The sequence below is a fragment of the Microcaecilia unicolor genome, chromosome 3 (genome assembly GCF_901765095.1).
Source record: "Microcaecilia unicolor chromosome 3, aMicUni1.1, whole genome shotgun sequence".
NCBI classification, from domain to species: Eukaryota; Metazoa; Chordata; class Amphibia; order Gymnophiona; family Siphonopidae; genus Microcaecilia; species Microcaecilia unicolor.
In genome coordinates this window covers 517,122,740-517,142,878 of record NC_044033.1, presented here as the reverse complement: position 1 = coordinate 517,142,878, position 20,139 = coordinate 517,122,740, and the positions used below count along the sequence as shown (strand labels likewise).

Here is a 20,139-nt window from a genome sequence, read left to right as displayed (position 1 = left end):
CCGGGGGGGGTGGGCTAAAAGGTGCCCCCTCACCTCCGGCTCTGGACCCCCCTCCTGCCGGTCTGGCTACGCCCCTGGTAGGCGCAACCATTTACACCAACAAAACCCTGGTGTAAATCCCCACACCTAAAGTAGGTGCGGATTCCCTTTATATGGGAACACCCTTGATCTGCCCATGACCCTCCCATGGCCACAACTCTCTTTTTGAATCCACATGTATATTTTAATTAATGACAAGTAGTACAGATAATTGATTGTTAGGGCCCAATTATCAGAGCTAATTGGCTTGTTATTCAATTAAATTGGGCACACACCCAAATTTTTGCACATAATTTTTTTTTTCAGTTTTAAGATTTTTTATTCAACACTTCAAAACACCAACAATTTGTACAATACAGTTAGTAACAGCCTCTAGGCCGCAAGCTCTCATAAACTACTCAAATTCCTCTATAAGGCTTATCTACTGTAACATTGTATTATTGTATTCCCAACTCCCTTATTCCCCCTCCTCCCTTCCCTCCCCCCTCCCTCCCTCTGTTTTCCATTTCATGGCTGTTCCCCCTGTGTTTCATTAACATTGTTCCATATCCGCTGTAAATTTGTCCATTCTTTCGCATCAGGTCTGCATCTAGCAGTCCTTCTATCTGTCAATTTCTCCAGGTCCAATATGACCCTGAGTCTCAGTTTCCATTCCAAGATGGTGGGCCCTACTCGTTGCTTCCAATGAGCTGCTATTTCCAACTTGGCTGCTGCTAGACATAGTCTCTTGAGTCGCCTCTGCCATTTCTGGCCTCTCTTATTCCCCCATCCCAGCAAACACCACTTTGGTTCCAGCAAAAACTGAGTGTCCAGGAGCAATGTCAATGTTCGTGGATGATGTACTTTTTTGCACATAATTTTTAGCACCATTTTTTTTGTTACATTTGTACCCTGTGCTTTCCCACTCATGGCAGGCTCAATGTGGCTTACATGGGGCAATGGAGGGTTAAGTGACTTGCCCAGAGTCACAAGGAGCTGCCTGTGCCTGAAGTGGGAATCCAACTCAGTTCCTCAGTTCCCCAGGACCAAAGTCCACCACCCTAACCACTAGGCCACGCCTCCTCCTTTCTTTAACTTAGTTAATAATTAAAATCTTTTTCCCATGTATTGAGGAATTGCCTCCTTATAGTGGACTAAAGATGAGCAAAGGTTATGATTTAAATACAATGTAATAATTAGTTTCCTAAAGCTTTGTAATGACTTACAGTCATCTATTCTGTTTTCAAGGTTTGTACTTGGAAAAAAATGTTGTAAATGCAATAAAGAAATTAATTTAGAAAAAAAAGAGGATTAACCATTTTAAGAACTACTGCTTGCTTACCACAGCTTAAAATGGCGTTCTGTGGGGCACGCTGAGGCATCGCGTAGTATTTTTGACATGAGCGCATGCTACTGATGCGCTAGAATTTGTTTTTTTTTCCTGAGTGGGCATGTCTGGGGGTGTGGAGGATGGGGTGTGTCTGTGCTAATCGGTTAGCGCAGCTATATTACTGCGTGCTATCTGATTAGTGCAGGATTAGCACGCGGGCCCTTACTGCCTACATAATAGGTGGCATCAGCTGAATGTTGAAAAGCTACGCTACTATGGTTTGGCAACCAACAACGGTAAATCCGGACGTATGGTAACCCTAACCAGAACCAATCTCAACAGTTTTTTTACCACTGTAACAGAGAGCATGCACGTGAACTGGAGATTCAAAGAGTACGGTATATATCGGTGGAAGGTTAAACCAAGACAATGATTCCTCTGGCTGGAGAGCAACTGCAACAGCCCAGAGTAATTAGCCCGGAAAAGGCAACCGGTGGCCTTTTAAACCCGTCTCTCAGGAGAAGCTGTGAGTAGGAGGCTAGAAGCTATGCAGTGAAAAGGTAAATCTGGAGGAAAATATTTACTTTTAATTCTTTTAGTAAAGTATATTGATTTCTGAGCTCTGGGACTTGTTAAAGGAAAATCTTTAAGGCTGAGTGTGCCAGATTAATATTAAATTGGTGAGGTTCCAGCTTGTGTGTATGGTTTTTATTTCCAGTTTGTTCTCTCTGTTAAAATAGCAGCTAGAACACATTGGTAAAGTAGTCTGAATACAACTGCACTGTTTTTTGGGCAGCACAAATTTGTTAACAGAGCATTTCCTGATTCTTTACACGGCCTCCAGAAGGACAAAAGTTGGAGGTGCAGAAGTGAGGAAGGAATCTAGAAATGTGTTGCTCAGTGGTGTAGCCAGGGCGGCTGCCACCCGGGGCGGTCCGCCGCTGCGCACCACCCCCCCCTGGGTGCAGCATGACACCCCCCTTGGCGCATCACCTGACCCCCCCCCCTCAGCACATCAACCCCCCCCTCAGCACATCACCCAAGTCCCCCCCCCCCAAGTGCATTCTTGCCTGCCGTGTGCACGCCGCTAGGGGGGTGTCGGTTCCACTGGTTCCCTGCTCCCTCTGCCCCGGAACAGGAAGTATCTGCCTGCTTATCAGACATTGCTGCCTGGATGTCCAACCACCAACTGAAACTGAACATGGCCAAGACAGAGCTTATTATCTTTCCACCCAAACCCACATCTCCTCTCCCCCCACTCTCTATCTCAGTCGATGGCACTCTCATCCTCCCCGTCTCATCTGCCTGCAACCTCGGAGTCATCTTCGACTCCTCCCTCTCCTTCTCCGCGCATATCCAGCAGATAGCCAAGACCTGTTGCTTCCTTCTCTACAACATCAGCAAAATTTGCCCTTTCCTCTCTGAGCACACCACCCGAACTCTCGTCCACTCTCTCATTACCTCTCGCCTTGACTACTGCAAACTACTCCTCACTGGCCTCCCACTTAACCATCTATCCCCCCTTCAATCCATTCAGAACTCTGCTGCGCGTCTTATCTTCCGCCTAGACCGATATGCTCATTTCACCCCTCTCCTCGTCACTTCACTGGTTTCCGATCAGGTACCGCATACAGTTCAAGCGTCTCCTACTAACCTACAAATTCACTCAATCTGCAGCCCCTCACTACCTCTCTACCCTTTTCTCCCCTTATGCTCCTACCCAAAACCTCCGCTCACAGGACAAATCCCTCCTCTCTGCTCCCTTCTCCACCATCGCCAACTCCAGGCTCAGCCCTTTCTGCCTCACCTCTCCCTATGCTTGGAACAAACTCCCTGAGCCCATACGCAGAGCCCCCTCCCTGCCCATCTTCAAATACTGTACTTACTCAAAGCCCATCTCTTCAATGTCACCTTCGGCACCTAACCATTGTACCTCTATCCAGGAAATCTAGACTTACCCAATTGACTGTCTGCACATGTTGTCCATTAGATTGTAAGCTGACTTCACATGTTGTCCTTTAGATTGTAAGCTCCTTCAAGCAGGGACTGTCCTTCTTTGTTAAACTGTACAGCGCTGCGTAACCCTAGTAGCGCTTTAGAAATGTTAAGTAGTAGTAGTAATAGGAAGTAACCTGTTCCGGGGCAGAGGGAGCAGGGAACCAGCGGAGCCGACACCCCCCCAGCAGCGTGCACCCGGGGCGGACCGCCCCCACCGCCCCGCCCTTGCTACGCCACTGCTGTTGCTAACTGAGAAAGACTTTTTTCAGCCATTTTTTCAGCACGCCTTTGTAAAAGGACCCCCTAGTCAGGTTTTCGGGATATCCACCATGAACATGCAAAAGTTAAATTTCCATGCAGTACCTCCATTCTATGCAAATCTATGTCATGCATATTCATGGTGGATATCCAGAAAACCTGGCTGGCTAGGTTTGTCCCGAGGCCTGGGTTGAGAACCCCTGCACTGGAGCAACATGAACAGGAGAAAGGGCATTCTGTTTAATTTTTGTCTCATTTTTGGACATGAAATAACATCCTTTATAATAAAAAGCACCTCCAACATTCTGAAGCTGACTCCGTGGCACTGTGATAGTGTAAGGTTCCTAAGTCTGTAGTTCAGCGTTTCATTGGCTCTCACTGTCAACGAAGAACCAATCAGACAGAACGGAACTTGGAGGAGGGAAGTGGAGTGGAATGAATCTCTAACAAACAATCATATACAGGGAGGTACGAACATCAGTGGAGGCAAGTGCACAGAACGGAAGGGAAGACAAACACTTAATCACTTTGTCACTCACACACATCACACACACAGACACACACACACACACACACACACACACACACACACACACAATCACTCTGTGTATCTCTCTCTTACACTGTCTGTAAAACACACTGTCACTCTCAGTCTCTCACATGGGCAACTGTATGTTGCATTCTCACGAGTAAGGAGCTCTTCTGATGTGATTGTTAAACTGATTGAAGGGTCTAAACGTTTACCACATTGTAACACAGTTTACACAAAAACTATTGTATATAAAGAAATCTTACACATATAAACAACAATTAAATTCAGAATACAACCGTGGAAACATTAACGGCAGGAACTCATTACATTGCTAGCGCCCGTTTCATTGCGTTAAGAAACGGGCCTTTTTTACTAGTTCCGCAATAAAACAAAACACTGTTGATGCTTTTGAGTCTTTATAAAATGACAGCTTGTCCCTCGTTCACACACTGTACTACAGTTCATTTAGGGTACTTTTACTGAGGCACGCTGAAAAATGGCCTGCGGTAGCGTAGGCGCGCGTTTTGGATGTGCGCAGATCCATTTTTCAGCGTACCCGTAAAAAAAATGCCTTTTTTTATTTTGACTGAAAATGGATGTGTGGCAAAGTGAAAATGGGTAATGTCCATTTTGGGTCTCGGACCTTACCGTCACCGGTAAGGTCTCACGAGTTAACCGGGCGGTAATAGTGTAAGCGTGTAAAATGCCTTTTACCACCCGGTAGCCCCACACCAGAAAATAAAAATTATCTTCTGGTGCACGCAGTGGACGCGCATCAAATATGAAATTACCGCCCTGGGCTACTCGGTAGCCAGGCGGTAACTCAGAACTGGCGTGTGTCGGGCACACATAGGCGCTTATGCGGCTTAGTTAAAAGGGCCCCTTGTAGTATTTTCCGATTATTTCGGCTTTAGCCCATTAAAAACTGTCCTCTTAATTAAAGAATCTGCAATGATTTTTGCCAGACATTTACCAGAAGCAGACATGACAGCACAACTTTTTATATCACGTTCCACAAAACGTGGCTGTGAATCGCGTGGCTATTGTTATCTTATTTCTGATGGAGGAAAAACTTCTGTATCCAGGAAACTTTCACTTCTGGTTTTTTCGGGATAGAATCTTCATCGGCTCAAAAACCTCCTTAGGTGCAAACTACACTCCAGATTTATCTATTGCATTTTTTTATGTGAAGTGTAAAGTGTTTTGCACTTATCTTAATTTTGGTCGAGCAATATTGCAGTATTGTGTCCGACGGGGTCCCGTTTCACCGCCTTTGGCTTTCTCAAGGAAATGACCTCATACTGCATACGCTCTAATATTTGCTCGTGCCTTGGCGTGAATATTAGAGCGTATGCAGTACAAGGTCATTTCCTTGAGAAAGCCAAAGACGGCGAAACGGGACCCCGTCGGACGCAATACTGCAATATTGCTCGACCAAAATTAAGATAAGTGCAAAACACTTTAACTCTTCACATTAAAAAAAATGCAATAGATAAATTTGGAGTGTAGTTTGCACCTAAGGAGGTTTTTGAGCCGATGAAGATTCTATCCCGAAAAAAAACAGAAGTAAACGTTTCCTGGATCGGGGATACAGAGGCTTTTCCTCCATCAAAAATAAGATAACAATAGCCACGCTATTTACAGCCACGTTTGTATTGAAGTTATACTTATTTCTAATTCAGTGGTATTGTTAAACTGTACAAAACAACATTAAAAAAACAAACAAACCTGATTTCATAATGGGGTCACATGAGCCTACTTACCAGCGTGGTAAAGATGTAATGATAATATTCTGTCATCATTCCCATAGCCAAAGCCTATGAAATAAATAAAAGATTAATGATAGCAAGCTGACTTTATACAATTTACTTCACATCAAAATGTCATACCAGAGATGACAGTACAACACTTTTGGGATCTAACTATGTGATTGGAATTCTGCTTAGATCAGGTCAAACACATCATTTCTCAACAGTTAGAGCAATGTGTATTGGCAGCCATGTTGTCTCAAATGAATGCAGATCGCTAACATGAATTGTGGTTGCAAAATAAAGTATATTCATATACTTTCAAAGACTTCAAGAACAGGTCCCGTTAAATCTGTGCATGCCACAAGAATGCACATATATAAGTACATAAGTATTGCCATAATGGGAAAGACCAAAGGTCCATCGAGTCCAGCATCCTGTTTCCAACAGTGGCCAATCCAGGTCACAAGTACCTGGCAGAAACCCAAACAATAGCAACATTCCATGTAGAACCCCAAAGAGTAGCAAGATTCTAGAATTCTAAAGAATAACAAGATTCCATGCAGAACTTCAATGTGTATAGCAACATTCCATTTAGAACCCTAAAGAGCAGCAAGATTCCATTCAGAATCCTAAGTACATAAGTGTTGCCATACTGGGACAGACCAAAGGTCCATCAAGCCCAGCATCCTGTTTCCAACAGTGGCCAATCCAGGTCACAAACACCTGGCAAGATCCCAAAAATGTACAAAACAAGTAAGTAGCAGCTTTTCAAAAATCACCCCTTGCAGGTGTACGATATATCAAGACCGCGTGGGGTAAACACAGAGGATCACTATATAGGAAAAGGGTGGAATCCAATTAAAGCAAAACTTAAATGACCTCATAACTAGAGTGAGCAGCTTCAGAAGTTGGGATGTAAGACCAATACCAGGCAGACTTCTACGGTCTGGGTCCCATAAATATCAAAAACAGAGCAGGATCAAGGCTGGTGGGCTTTGATGGCAACTTATTTAACCATCTCTCTGACCTCAGGTGCACCGTTCTTTAAATTAGTCACCTTATTTTCTAACTCCTCTTACTCTCTTACCTAGCTATATGTTTCATCTTTCCTTTACTCTTCATTGTCAATTAAAATGTTCTATTACGTATTGTGTTGACATTGTAAGTAGACTACTATCAGGCTTATTTTCAAAAGAGAAGGGTGCCCATCTTTTGACACAAATCGGGAGATGGGCATTCTTCTCACAGGGTCGCCCAAATCGGCATAATTGAAAGCCAATTTTGGGCATTCTCAACTGCTTTCCGTCGCGGGGATGACCAAAGTTCCCGGGGGCATGTTGGAGGCGTAGCGAAGGCGGGACTGGGGCATGCCTAACAAATGGGCGTCCTCGACCGATAATGGAAAAAAGAAGGGCGTCCCTGACGAACATGGTCCTTTTTTTCTTACGACCAAGCCACAAAAATGTGCCCTAAATGACCAGATGACCATTGGAGGGAATCGGGGATGACCTCCCCTTACTCCCCCAGTGGTCACTAACCCCCTCCAACCTTCAAAAAAAATAAAAAAAAAATATTTTTCTAGCCTCTATGCCAGCCTCAAATATCATACCCAGCTCCATGACAGCAGTATGCAGGTCCCTGGAGTAGTTTTAGTGGGTGCAGTGCACTTCAGGCAGGCGGACCCAGGCCCATCCTCTCCCTACCTGTTACACTTGTGGTAGTAAATGTGAGCCCTTCAAAACCCACCAGAAACCCACTGTACCCACATGTAGGTGCCCCCTTCACCCCTAAGGGCTATGGTAGTGGTATACAGTTGTGGGGAGTGGGTTTTGGGGGTGGGGTGGGGGGCTCAGCACACAAGGTAAGGGAGCTATGCACCTGGGAGCAATTTGTGAAGTCCACTGCAGTGCCCCTTAGGGTGCCCGGTTGGTGTCTTGGCATGTCAGGGGGACCAGTGCACTACGAATGCTGGCTCCTCCCATGACCAAATGGCTTGGATTTGGTCATTTCTGAGCTGGGCGTCCTCAGTTTCCATTATGGCCAAAAATCAGGGACAACCATCTCTAAGGACGACCATCTCTAAGGTTGACCTAAATTTTGCGATTTGGGCATCCCCGACCGTATTATCGAAATGAAAGATGGATGCCCATCTTGTTTCGATAATACCGGTTTCCCCGCCCCTTTGCGGGGACATCCTGCGAGGACGCCCTCAGGAAAACTTGGGCGCCCCTTTCGATTATGCCCCTCCACGTCATTTTACACATGTAAATTTTGCTTTTGTGTGTGTAAACGATGCCTAAACTTTCTAAAATCATTTTCATAACTTTGAACCATATACGTGGTCAACAAAGTTATGCATGTAAAACCTGGGTATGTTTAAGGTTGGGCTGTGGACAGTTATCAGTAGAATACCAATAACTGCTATGCAAATAACATCTTGATTTAACTCCAATCAAATAAATTACAGAGGGAAAGCTATACAGACAATTGTTTATGGTATCTCGAATCTTTTGATCTACCTATTCTTACCTGTCTATCTTCATCAATCCCATTTAAATGGACTGGATCACGGAAATATGAATAAAGTTATGTGGATACCTAATCTATGAAACGTTTTGTGGTTGGCTCTTGACTAAATACTGATCCAGTGGATTTATTTCTGCTAGCAAATATTTCTGTGGTGCTACTAGATGTAAACAGTACTGCACAGACAAACAAGACCCAAAACAAGGCAAACAATTTCTATTAATCATTTAAATACCGAGCTCATGTTTAATGTGGGAGGATCAGGGGCTGAATCAGGGTTTTAGATTTTAGAGATAGTTCTTAAAGTGGGATTTAGATACAGCCAGACAGACTGGTTTAGGAAGGCACAGAGTGCAGCAGGAAAGAAAGTGTGCACCCAATATTTAGCCAGCAGCAGCCAGCTTCCACCAACTCCAGGTCTGCACTGACTCCTCCGACCCTAGGTCTATACTGACTCCACTCACTCCAGGTCCATATTGACTCCTCCCACTCTAGGTCTACACTGACTCCACCCATTCTAGGTCCACACTGACTCATCCCACTCTAGGTCCACAATGACTCCACCCACACCAGATCCGCACTGACTCCTCCTACTGTAGGTCTACACTGAGTCCACTCATTCCAAGTTCGTACTGACTCCTCCGACCCTAGGTCTATACTGACTCCAGCCACTCCAGGTCCATATTGACTCCTCCCACTCTAGGTCTACACAGACTCCACCCACTGCAGGTCCGCACTGACGCCACCCACTCTAGGTCTACAATGATTCCACCAGGTCTGCACTGACTCCTCCCACTCTAGATCCACACTGCCTCCACCCACTCCAGGTCTGCACTGACTCCTCCGACTTTAGGTCTACTACCTTGTCCAGGTCCACATTGACTCCTCCCACTCTAGGTCTAAATTAACTCCACCCATTCCAGGTCCACACTAACTTCTCCCATTCTAGGTCTACACTGACTCCCACCCATTCCTGGTCCATACTGACTCCACCCACTGAGATCCACACTGCACCCACTCCAGTTCTATACTGACTCCACCCACTCCAGGTCCACACTGACTCCTCCTCCAGGTCTATACTGACTCCACCCATTCGTTCCACACTGACCCCATCCACTCCAGGTCCACATTGACTCCACTCTAGGTCAACACTGACCCCACCCACCCCTGGTCCACACTGACTCCATTCTAGGTCTACACTGACTCCACCTACTCCAGATCTGAACTGACAACTCCCACTCCAGATCCACACTAGCACCACCCACTCCAGACTACAGCTACTACCCAGATAGTGCCCCAGTAGTCAGTGCTAATATTCTGCAACCATTTCTTAAGTGTCACTGATGGTGCCAGCCAGTGTGATTTATTCATTTTAAATATTAGCCCCCCCCCCCCCCCCATGGTGAAATCTGGAGCTAGTACTGTCAGAGAAGGACCCGGATATCAGGAGCTTTGCTTGATGAACAGAGATCATGATGAGGGATGTAGGGGGAAGTTAAGAGAGAAGAGGTAGCAAGGAGTTGATTTTGGTGCATACAAAAATGTAGCTTTTTTGATCAATTGAGAAAATCAACATTACAACAATTTAGAATTAGGGCAGGATTTATTCTTCCAGCCATTGGGGTTTGGGGGGATTAAAATGATCATACATTATTAATTCTTGCTCCCTATAAATAATGGAATTTGCTTTGTATTAATTCTTTGAGACATCTGAACCTCTGCCCCTGGCAGTCAGCGTTTTATGAAATGTCAGACACCTGGATACTCAGTGCCAGAGCTCATCTGCCAGGACTTATCTGGGTACCAGCCGGTATTCAAATTGGAACCTGGATATTGCATAGATAAAACTAGGACAAACTTTTACTTTCCTGATGTTACCCGGGTGCTTATTCAGTTAGCGGACTGAATATGGCTTCTAAATAAGACCCAGGATTGTCCTGACTTCAACCGGGACTGACCCAATGACAACCAACGTAACATGATGGTCACAGCAGATCTTCAGGGCACCGTCCTTTTAAATGCCAGCTGACCATTGGGATTTAATCAGGTAGGAATCTTGCTACCCAGTTAAGGGACCCTCTTACTAAGCTGTGGCAAAATCGGGGCTTAACTCGTGCTGACACGGGACTTACCTGTGCAGTAAGACCAGAGTCACCGAAACCATGAAATTGCCATTTTGCTATTAATTTTTTTTTCAGGCCAAGTACTAATTTATTTATTTATTTATTTATTTGTTCCATTTGTAAAGAAAAGCTACAAAAATGGTATGGGATTTGCGTTACAAGACGTACGAGGAGAGACTTGCTGACCTGAACATGTATACCCTGGAGGAAAGGAGAAACAGGGGTGATATGATACAGACATTCAAATATTTGAAAGGTATTAATCCGCAAACGAACCATTTCCAGAGATGGGAACTAGAGGGCATGAAATGAGATTGAAGGGGGGGCAGACTCAAGAAAAATGTCAGGAAGTATTTTTTCACGGAGAGCGTGGTGGATACTTGGAATGCCCTCCCGCGGGACGTGTTGGAGATGAAAATGGTAACGGAATTCAAAAACTGTTCCGGGGCAGAGAAAGCAGGGAACCAGCGGGGCCGGCACCCCCCGAGCGCGTGCACCCGGGGCGGACCGCCCCTCCTTCCTACGCCACTGTCTGTAATATACCTTTTGTTTCAACTTTTATCTAAAGCGCTATCAGATAAGTGTCCACTTTCTTTAACTTCTTTTTGTAGTTACTATGTGTCATTATTCTTTGTTCTGTTTTTTTCCTCTCTCTCCACAGGTTTCCCGTAACGTCTTCTTCACAAGGATGGTAAGTATATTTTGTAACTGTCTCTCACGTATAATAGTGTGAGTTTCTTACTAATTTTTTTTTGCTTAAAATCACCAGTTACTTAGCTGTCGTGGTTTCCTCTTTCCTTTTTCCCGGGTGCAGACTTGCTTGCGTTGGAACTCGTGAGTTGTCCGGTTTTCTTCACCTTTTCTATGGACTTCCTCCTACACCTCTCTCTCTCAATTAAAATAATTGGAAGGAAAACCTTACTCTTCCTACTTTCTTCTGTTAATAATCTTTAACAGGGAGTGCTGTCAACAGCGGAACTGAGGGCTCTATTTAAATAAAATCAAAATAAATAAAGGGCCCTTACTTTCCAGCGCCCATTGGAGCCGACTCTGTGGGTGCTGTGGGTGCTTGAGCACCCCCAATATTGGAAAAATTCCTTGTATGTGTCCAGAGAGGGATTATTTCCATTGGGCTTAGCACCCCCAATAATTTTGAAAAGTTGGCTCCTATGCCAGCGCCTATGCTATTGATTTCTCTTCCCTAATCTTAATCAGTACGTTTGGTCTCTCTCAGTGGTGCAGCACAGCTTCAACATTCCACCAGCAACACAGCTCTGCCTCGCCTCACCCTATGCTTGGAATAAACTTCCTGAGCCCTTACGCCAAGCCCCCTCCCTACCCATCTTCAAATCCTTGCTCAAAGCCCACCTCTTCAATGTTGCTTTCGGCACCTAACCGTTATACCTTCCAGGAAATCTAGACTGCCCCAATTTGACTGCCCCTACTTGACTGACTGTACATTTGTCCTTTAGATTGTAAGCTTTCTGAGCAGGGACTGTCCTTCTATGTTAAATTGTACAGCGCTGCGTAACCCTAGTAGCGCTTTAGAAATGTCAAGTAGTAGTAGTTTTGACTCGTAACCACTTGTAACCACTCGCCTCCACCTACCCTCCTCTCCTCCTTCCTGTACACATTAATTGATTTGATTTGCTTACTTTATTTTTTGTCTATTAGATTGTAAGCTCTTTGAGCAGGGACTGTCTTTCTTCTATGTTTGTGCAGCGCTGCGTATGCCTTGTAGCGCTATAGAAATGCTAAATAGTAGTAGTAGCTCTGAACATTCCACTCACTGTTCCCACCTTACATACACAGTTTTTTTTAATTCTTTTCCCCTTACAATGTATAATTTTCCCCCAAAATGTATTAAACCTACTTAACCTTCCTACTTAACCTCTCTCTCACATTCATTAAATTTTAACTAAGCTCTTACACATACCTTTCACACACTAACCCCACCAAACACATCAATTGTAGCAAAAACACCTCCCTCTTTAAACAGACCCTTCTCCTAATCCTCTCCCCACCTTCAATTATCCCAACTACCTTGAAAATTATTTTTCCTTCCTTTTTCCACTCAAATTACTCCTCTCTCACTCTCACACACACAGAGCAGCCCTTCCTCTCCCTCTGAGACCCAAACTCACTCTCTCAACTCCCAACTGACCAGCAAGCCGTTGCCAAGGCGACCAGGACTCAGCTGGCTCAGCTGTTGTCCCGGGGTGATGTCACTAGAGAACCCTGGTGTCACTATAGAACTCTTATTGTTTTTCTCTGGAGGAGCTCAGGAAAGATTATTTTAACCCCTTAGGGTTACACGTGCAGGTCTTTTTCTGCCGTCATCTACTATGTTACTATCCAGCTTATAATCGAAAGTAATCGCCGGCTATTTCCCGACACAAATCGGGATATGGCCGGCGATTTCGCAAAAGCGGCGAAAAGAGTATAATCGAAAGCTACATTTGTGATAGCTTCGCCGCTTTCCCTTCGCCTCGCCGGCGAAAGTTCAAAGGGGCGTGTCGGCGGCGAAGCAAAGGCGGGACATGGGCAGGCTTGGGCGTGGCTACCAGATGGCCGGCTTTCGCGGATAATGGAAAAATAAAACCCGGCGATAAGCAGTATTTTGCCGGGTTTACTTGGTCCTTTTATTTTCACGACCAAGCCTCAAAAAGGTGCCCCAACTGACCAGATGACCACCGAAGAGAATGGGGGATGACCTCCCTTTACTCCTCCAGTGGTCGCCAACCCCCTCCCACACTAAAATTATTAAAATACAAACCTTTTTTGCCAGCCTGTATGCCAGCCTCAAATGTCATACCCAGCACCCTGACAGCAGTATGCAGTTCCCTGGAACAGTTGTTGTTTGTTGCAGTGGACTGCAGAAAGGCAGAGCCAGGCCCATCCCCCCTACCTGTTCCACTTGTGGTGGGTAATGTTGAGCCCTCCCAAACCCCCCAAAACCCACTATACCCACATGTAGGTGCCCCCCTTCAGCCCTTAGGGCTAGGGTAATGGTGCACACTTGTGGGCAGTGGGTTTTGGGGGGGATTTGGGGAACTCAGCACACAAAGGAAGGGCGCTATGCACCTGGAAGCTAATTTGGTTGTTTATAAAAGATGTTTGAAGTGCCCCCTAGGGTGCCTGGTTGGTGTCCTGGCATGTGAGGGGACCATTGCACTACAAATGCTGGCTCCTCCCACGGCCAAATGCCTTGGATTTCGCCGGGTTTGAGATCGCCGGCAGTTTTTTCCATTTTCGTGGAAAAACAAAACTGGCGATCTCAAACCCGGCGAAATCGAAGGCATTTCGCCGGGCCACACCGCATTATCGAAAAAAAAGATGGCTGGCCATCTTTTTTGAAAATACGGTTCTGGCCAGTTGTTGCGCCGCCGCCAAAATAGATAGCCAGCGACCTATTTCGCCGGCAACGTTCGATTATTCCCCTCCACGTTACAGAAAGATATAAACAGGATAGAGTTGGTCCAGAGGGTGGCTACAAAACTGGTAAGAGATCTCTGCCATAAAATGTATAGGGACAGGCTTATAAATCTCAATATGTATATGCTGGAAGAAAGACAAGAGAGAGGGGATATGATAGAGACATTTAAAGGGGAAATGGGACTTGATATACTGCCCTGCTGAGGTTTTTGCAACTACATTCAAAGCGGTTTACATATATTCAGGTACTTATTTTGTACCAGGGGCAATGGAGGGTTAAGTGACTTGCTCAGAGTCACAAGGAGCTGCAGTGCGAATTGAACTCAGTTCCCCAGGATCACAGTCCACTGCACTAACCACTAGGCTACTCCTCCACTCATTCCACCAATAAGAGACAACCTCATCAGTGATGTCACAATGGCTTGATTGCCTGATACTTGGCTGACTTCTGATATTGTGATGTCATAAGGGGAAAGGGAAATGGGACTTGATATACTGCCTTTCTGAGGTTTTTGCAACTACATTCATAAGTACATAAGTACATAAGTAGTGCCATACTGGGAAAGACCAAAGGTCCATCTAGCCCAGCATCCTGTCACCGACAGTGGCCAATCCAGGTCAAGGGCACCTGGCACGCTCCCCAAACGTAAAAACATTCCAGACAAGTTATACCTAAAAATGCGGAATTTTTCCAAGTCCATTTAATAGCTGTCTATGGACTTGTCCTTTAGGAATCTATCTAACCCCTTTTTAAACTCCGTCAAGCTAACCGCCCGTACCACGTTCTCCGGCAATGAATTCCAGAGTCTAATTACACGTTGGGTGAAGAAAAATTTTCTCCGATTCGTTTTAAATTTACCACACTGTAGCTTCAACTCATGCCCTCTAGTCCTAGTATTTTTGGATAGCGTGAACAGTCGCTTCACATCCACCCGATCCATTCCACTCATTATTTTATACACTTCTATCATATCTCCCCTCAGCCGTCTCTTCTCCAAGCTGAAAAGCCCTAGCCTTCTCAGCCTCTCTTCATAGGAAAGTCGTCCCATCCCCACTATCATTTTCGTCGCCCTTCGCTGTACCTTTTCCAATTCTACTATATCTTTTTTGAGATACGGAGACCAGTACTGAACACAATACTCCAGGTGCGGTCGCACCATGGAGCGATACAACGGCATTATAACATCCGCCCACCTGGACTCCATACCCTTCCTAATAACACCCAACATTCTATTCGCTTTCCTAGCCGCAGCAGCACACTGAGCAGAAGGTTTCAGCGTATCATCGACGACGACACCCAGATCCCTTTCTTGATCCGTAACTCCTAACGCGGAACCTTGCAAGACGTAGCTATAATTCGGGTTCCTCTTACCCACATGCATCACTTTGCACTTGTCAACATTGAACTTCATCTGCCACTTGCACGCCCATTCTCCCAGTCTCGCAAGGTCCTCCTGTAATCGTTCACATTCCTCCTGCGACTTGACGACCCTGAATAATTTTGTGTCATCGGCGAATTTAATTACCTCACTAGTTATTCCCATCTCTAGGTCATTTATAAATACATTAAAAAGCAACGGACCCAGCACAGACCCCTGCGGGACCCCACTAACTACCCTCCTCCACTGAGAATACTGGCCACGCAATCCTACTCTCTGCTTCCTATCTTTCAACCAGTTCTTAATCCATAATAATACCCTACCTCCGATTCCATGACTCTGCAATTTCTTCAGGAGTCAAAGCAGTTTACATATATTCAGGTACTTATTTTGTACCAGGGGCAATGGAGGGTTAAGTGACTTGCCCAGAGTCACAAGGAGCTGCAATAGGAATTGAACCCAGTTCCCCAGGAACAAAGTCTGCTGCACTGGCCACCAGGCTACTCCTCCACTCAGTGGCCTTAATGTGCAGGAGGACAGCCTTTTTCAAATGAAGGAAAACTCTGGAATGAGAGGTCATAGGATGAAGTTAAGAGGAAATAGGCTTAGGAGGAATCTAAGGAAATGCTTTTTCGTGGAAAGGGTGGTGGATGCATGGAATGGCCTCCGAGCGGGGGGTTGTGGAGATGAGGGCTTTGTCAGAAATTAAGAAAGCATGGGACAGGATAAGGAGGAATTAGTAGTTACTGAGGACGGGCAAACCGGATGGATCATTTGGCCCTTATCTGCTGTCACGTTTCTATGTTTCTATTAAGTTTATATTAGCACTTAATATAGCTTAGAAAAAGGCCCCCTTTTAAATATTTATCCCTTGGTTTTTAATATGTTGAAAATGACGTCCTTTCCAATGGTTGGTATGTCATACTGGAATTCAACTCACGGTCATGTGATACTGCAGTGTCTGAAATAAAGGGCAGTGCTCAATTTTTATCAACTTTTTCATAATGTAACATATGTTTTAATTTCAAAACGTGCAAGGGGAATTAGCACGCCTCTCCTCTCGCCTCTAATGAAAAGTGAAGCTTCGATGGCAGAGCGTTTTTAATAAATTAGTTCAGGTTAGTTTTTCCACTGTCATTTTCCTGTGCATTCCGCCCTAGGGAAAAGCGACAGTGAGGACGTGTCCTGCCTGGCTGACAGCAGACGTGATGTCGGGTATCCAGAGACCTAGACTGCGGAATCTGAACAGAGATGGGTACCTGTTTTAAAATGCCCGCTGCCATGTCGTGGCTGCAGTCGAAGATGACGTGGAACTCCTTCCCCCTCTTCATTTCCTTCAGCAGCGGCTTGGCGTCCTTTGTGTCCAGAGGGAGCTGGCGGATTTTGAGTCTTAGGTTGTAGCGTGACGGCGCTTTGATCAGCTCTTGTAATCGAATGAGACCTGGTGGAGGAGGGAGGGAGGAGGAAAGAAGACAGAAATGAAATTTAAATGAAGGAGGGACATGGCCTTGCCCAAGAAAAGAGCTTATTACAATACTGCCCATTTTTCCATTTCCTCTCCCCTGCTGTGTGATGTATGAAACTCACTGCTACAGAACACCAAGCCCAGACTGTTTCGCTTCATTATTTTCTCTCTCTACATTACTATTCATGGGCAGTGGCAAAACATCCAAGCTTCAATTTCCTACAGATAAAATGCTTTTCTGTCACATATATGCACACACACACAAATATACATGAATAGATAGAGTTATTATAACTTCATTCGGTATCATATCCTGACTGGAACCAATGAGGCTACTTTGGGACTCTCTGTTTCATCCATTCTTTTAAGCATTGTGTATTGTAAACCAGCAGCAACTTCTAGAAAAAATATAGACATTAGGGGTCGATATTGAAGCAATTTAACCAGGCAGGGGAGGCTCCTGCCTGCTTAAATCCTGCAGGGCAGCCCAGAAACAGATAATCCATAGCACTTAACCAGACTGTGCTGGTGGATATTTACTTAGTGCTAGAGTGGTCTGAGGAGACAGGGGTCCTTTTACTAAGCTACGATAAGCACTAGTGTTCACTTAAGGCAACTTGAAAAGGCCAGCCGTGGGATGTCCCAATCTGAACACACAAATTGTGTGCTAAAAATATATATATATATATATTTATATATTTTTTGTTTGTTTGTTTTTTTTTGTGGAGAGGACATGTCTGGGAGCAGAGTAGTCATATGTACATAAGTACATAAGTGTTGCCATATTGTGACAGACCGAAGTATCAAGCCCAGTATCCTGTTTCCAACAGTGGCCAATCCGGGTCACAAGTACCTGGCAAGATCCCAAAACAGAACGATACATTTTATGCTGCTTATTCCAGAAATAAGCAGTGCATTTTCTCCAAGTCCATTTTAATAATGGCTTATGGACTTTTCTTTTAGGAAGACATCCAACCCTTTTTTAAACCCCGCTAAGCTAACTGCTTTTACCACATTCTTTGGCAACGAATTCCAGAGTTTAATTGCACACTGAGTGCACGCTGCGGTAAAAGGGGGCTTCAGCGTGCATCAAAAGCATGTGCTGAGGCTAGCGCAGGCCCCCTGTTACTGCAGCTTATTAAAAGTACTCCTTAGCACGTCCACAGCAGCGTGCGCTAACTGATTAGCTCAGGATTAGGGTGCGAGCCCTTACTGCCTAGAATGGGTGATGGTAAGGGCTGACACAGTAAATTTTTAATGGCCGCTCACTAATGGAGTGGAGGAGTGGCCTAGTGGTTAGAGCACCAGTCTTGCAATCCAAAAGTGGCCAGTTCAAATCCCACTGCTGCTCCTTGTGATCTTGGGCAAGTCACTTAACCCTCCATTGCCTCAGGTACAAACTTAGATTGTGAGTCTTCCTGGGACAGAGAAATATCCAGAATACCTGAATGTAACTCACCGTGAGCTACTACTGAAAAAGGTGTGAGCAAAATATAAATAAATAATGGCAACATTAATAGAAAAACTAGAAAATTGGCCATTTTACTGTTGCAGTAAAAAAGGCTTTAGCGTATGGGAAAGACACGAGCTTGGGCTCTAAGACCACACTCTATCAAGCCCAGAGTCAGGGCAAAACCAAGAGTCAAACAATATTTAATGCCAGTGCCTGGATAGCTAACCAGGCAGATTAGACCACAAAAACAAGAGGGAGCTGGTGGTTGGGAGGCGGGGATAGTGCTGGGCAGACTTATACGGTCTGTGCCAGAGCCGGTGGTTTGGAGGCGGGACTGGTGGTTGGGAGGAAGGGATAGTGCTGGGCAGACTTATATGGTCTGTGCCAGAGCCGGTGGTTGGGAGGCGGGACTGGTGGTTGGGAGGTGGGGATAGTGCTGGGCAGACTTATACGGTCTGTGCCAGAGCCGGTGGTTGGGAGGCGGGGCTGGTGGTTGGGAGGCGGGGATAGTGCTGGGCAGACTTGTACGGTCTGTGCCTGTGCCAGAGCCGGTGGTTGAGAGGCGGGGCTGGTGGTTGGGAGGCAGGGATAGTGCTGGGCAGACTTATTCGGTCTGTGCCAGAGCCGGTGGTTGGGAGGCGGGACTGGTGGTGGGAGGCAGGGATAGTGCTGGGCAGACTTATACGGTCTGTGCCAGAGCTGGTGGTTGGGAGGCGGGACTTGTGGTTGGGAGGCGGGGATAGTGCTGGGCAGCCTTATACGGTCTGTGCCAGAGCCGGTGGTTGGGAGGCGGGACTGGTGGTTGGGAGGCGGGGATAGTTCTGGGCAGACTTATACGGTCTGTGCCCTGAAGAACACAGGTACAAATCAAGGTAAGGTATACACAAAGAGTAGCACATATGAGTTATCTTGTTGGGCAAACTGGATGGACCGTGCAGGTCTTTTTCTGCCGTCATCTACTATGTTACTATGAAATAGCCACTCTCTAATGCACTAATTAGCGCACAATCATATATTCAAGAAATAGAAAAAGGGGAAATGGGAAGGGATATGATATGATATACTACCTTTCTGGGCTTACAAACAAAGTGGTTTACATATTTCATACGGCTATTTATTTTGTACCTGGGGCAGTAGAAGATTAAAGAATTCTTTTACCAAACAACGGTAAAAGGGGCCCTGCAGAGGCATCAGAGCCTAGATTTGCCATGTGCCAAGACTCCCTTTTACCACCAGCAGTAAAAGGCTTTATTTTAAGGAAACGGCCTTGCAGTAAGTTAAACACTTGCTGCGCGGCCACTTCCTGGGGGATCCGGCGGTAAACAGGCAGCAGATTACCGTCAGGCACACCCCCTGTGCTAGAAAATCCTAAAATATTTTCTAGCGCCCTAATTGACACGCCAGAACCCGAACCTATCACTGGGCTCCTGTGTGAGCCTAACAGTAGGTCCGATTTGGTGCACAGTGACATGGCAGTACGGCTACTGCCTCATAAATGGGCCCCTAAGTGGCTTGCCCAGAGTCACAAGTGTTGGAATGTAATTGTATTTTACATGCATTGCCTGTCACCTATTATTTCTCTGTGATTACTCTGTGACCTCTGATGTGAATTACTTAGAGAGGTCACACAGCTATGCAACTTCCTGTTGGGGGTTAGATGCAGCACATGCAGCACATGGAGCACATGGAGCTCATGATCTCTCCTAACCTGAGAGGATCTATGGTGGTGTGAGCATCCATTACCATCTAAGCACATGGAAGGAGCTGATAAGACAAATGTATAGTAATATGTAAATATAAGCCTGTCTGATTATAATCTAACTACAAACTGTGAGTAAACACATGTTTTGTTACTTCAACTTTAAAGTGAC

The 20,139-nt window shown here is 45.5% G+C and overlaps 1 protein-coding gene across 1 annotated transcript in view; it reads right to left on the bottom strand.

Moving 5' to 3' along the window:
• GRIK2 (glutamate ionotropic receptor kainate type subunit 2) overlaps positions 1–20,139 on the bottom strand; it is a 989,144-nt gene that overhangs the window by 830,953 nt on the left and 138,052 nt on the right. Inside the window, exons 4-5 of the mRNA XM_030195188.1 lie at positions 16,610–16,791; positions 5,900–5,953 (exon numbers count right to left, since the gene is read on the bottom strand). Of these exons, the coding sequence (XP_030051048.1) occupies positions 5,900–5,953; positions 16,610–16,791 (236 nt within the window). The remainder of the gene's footprint in view (positions 1–5,899; positions 5,954–16,609; positions 16,792–20,139) is intronic.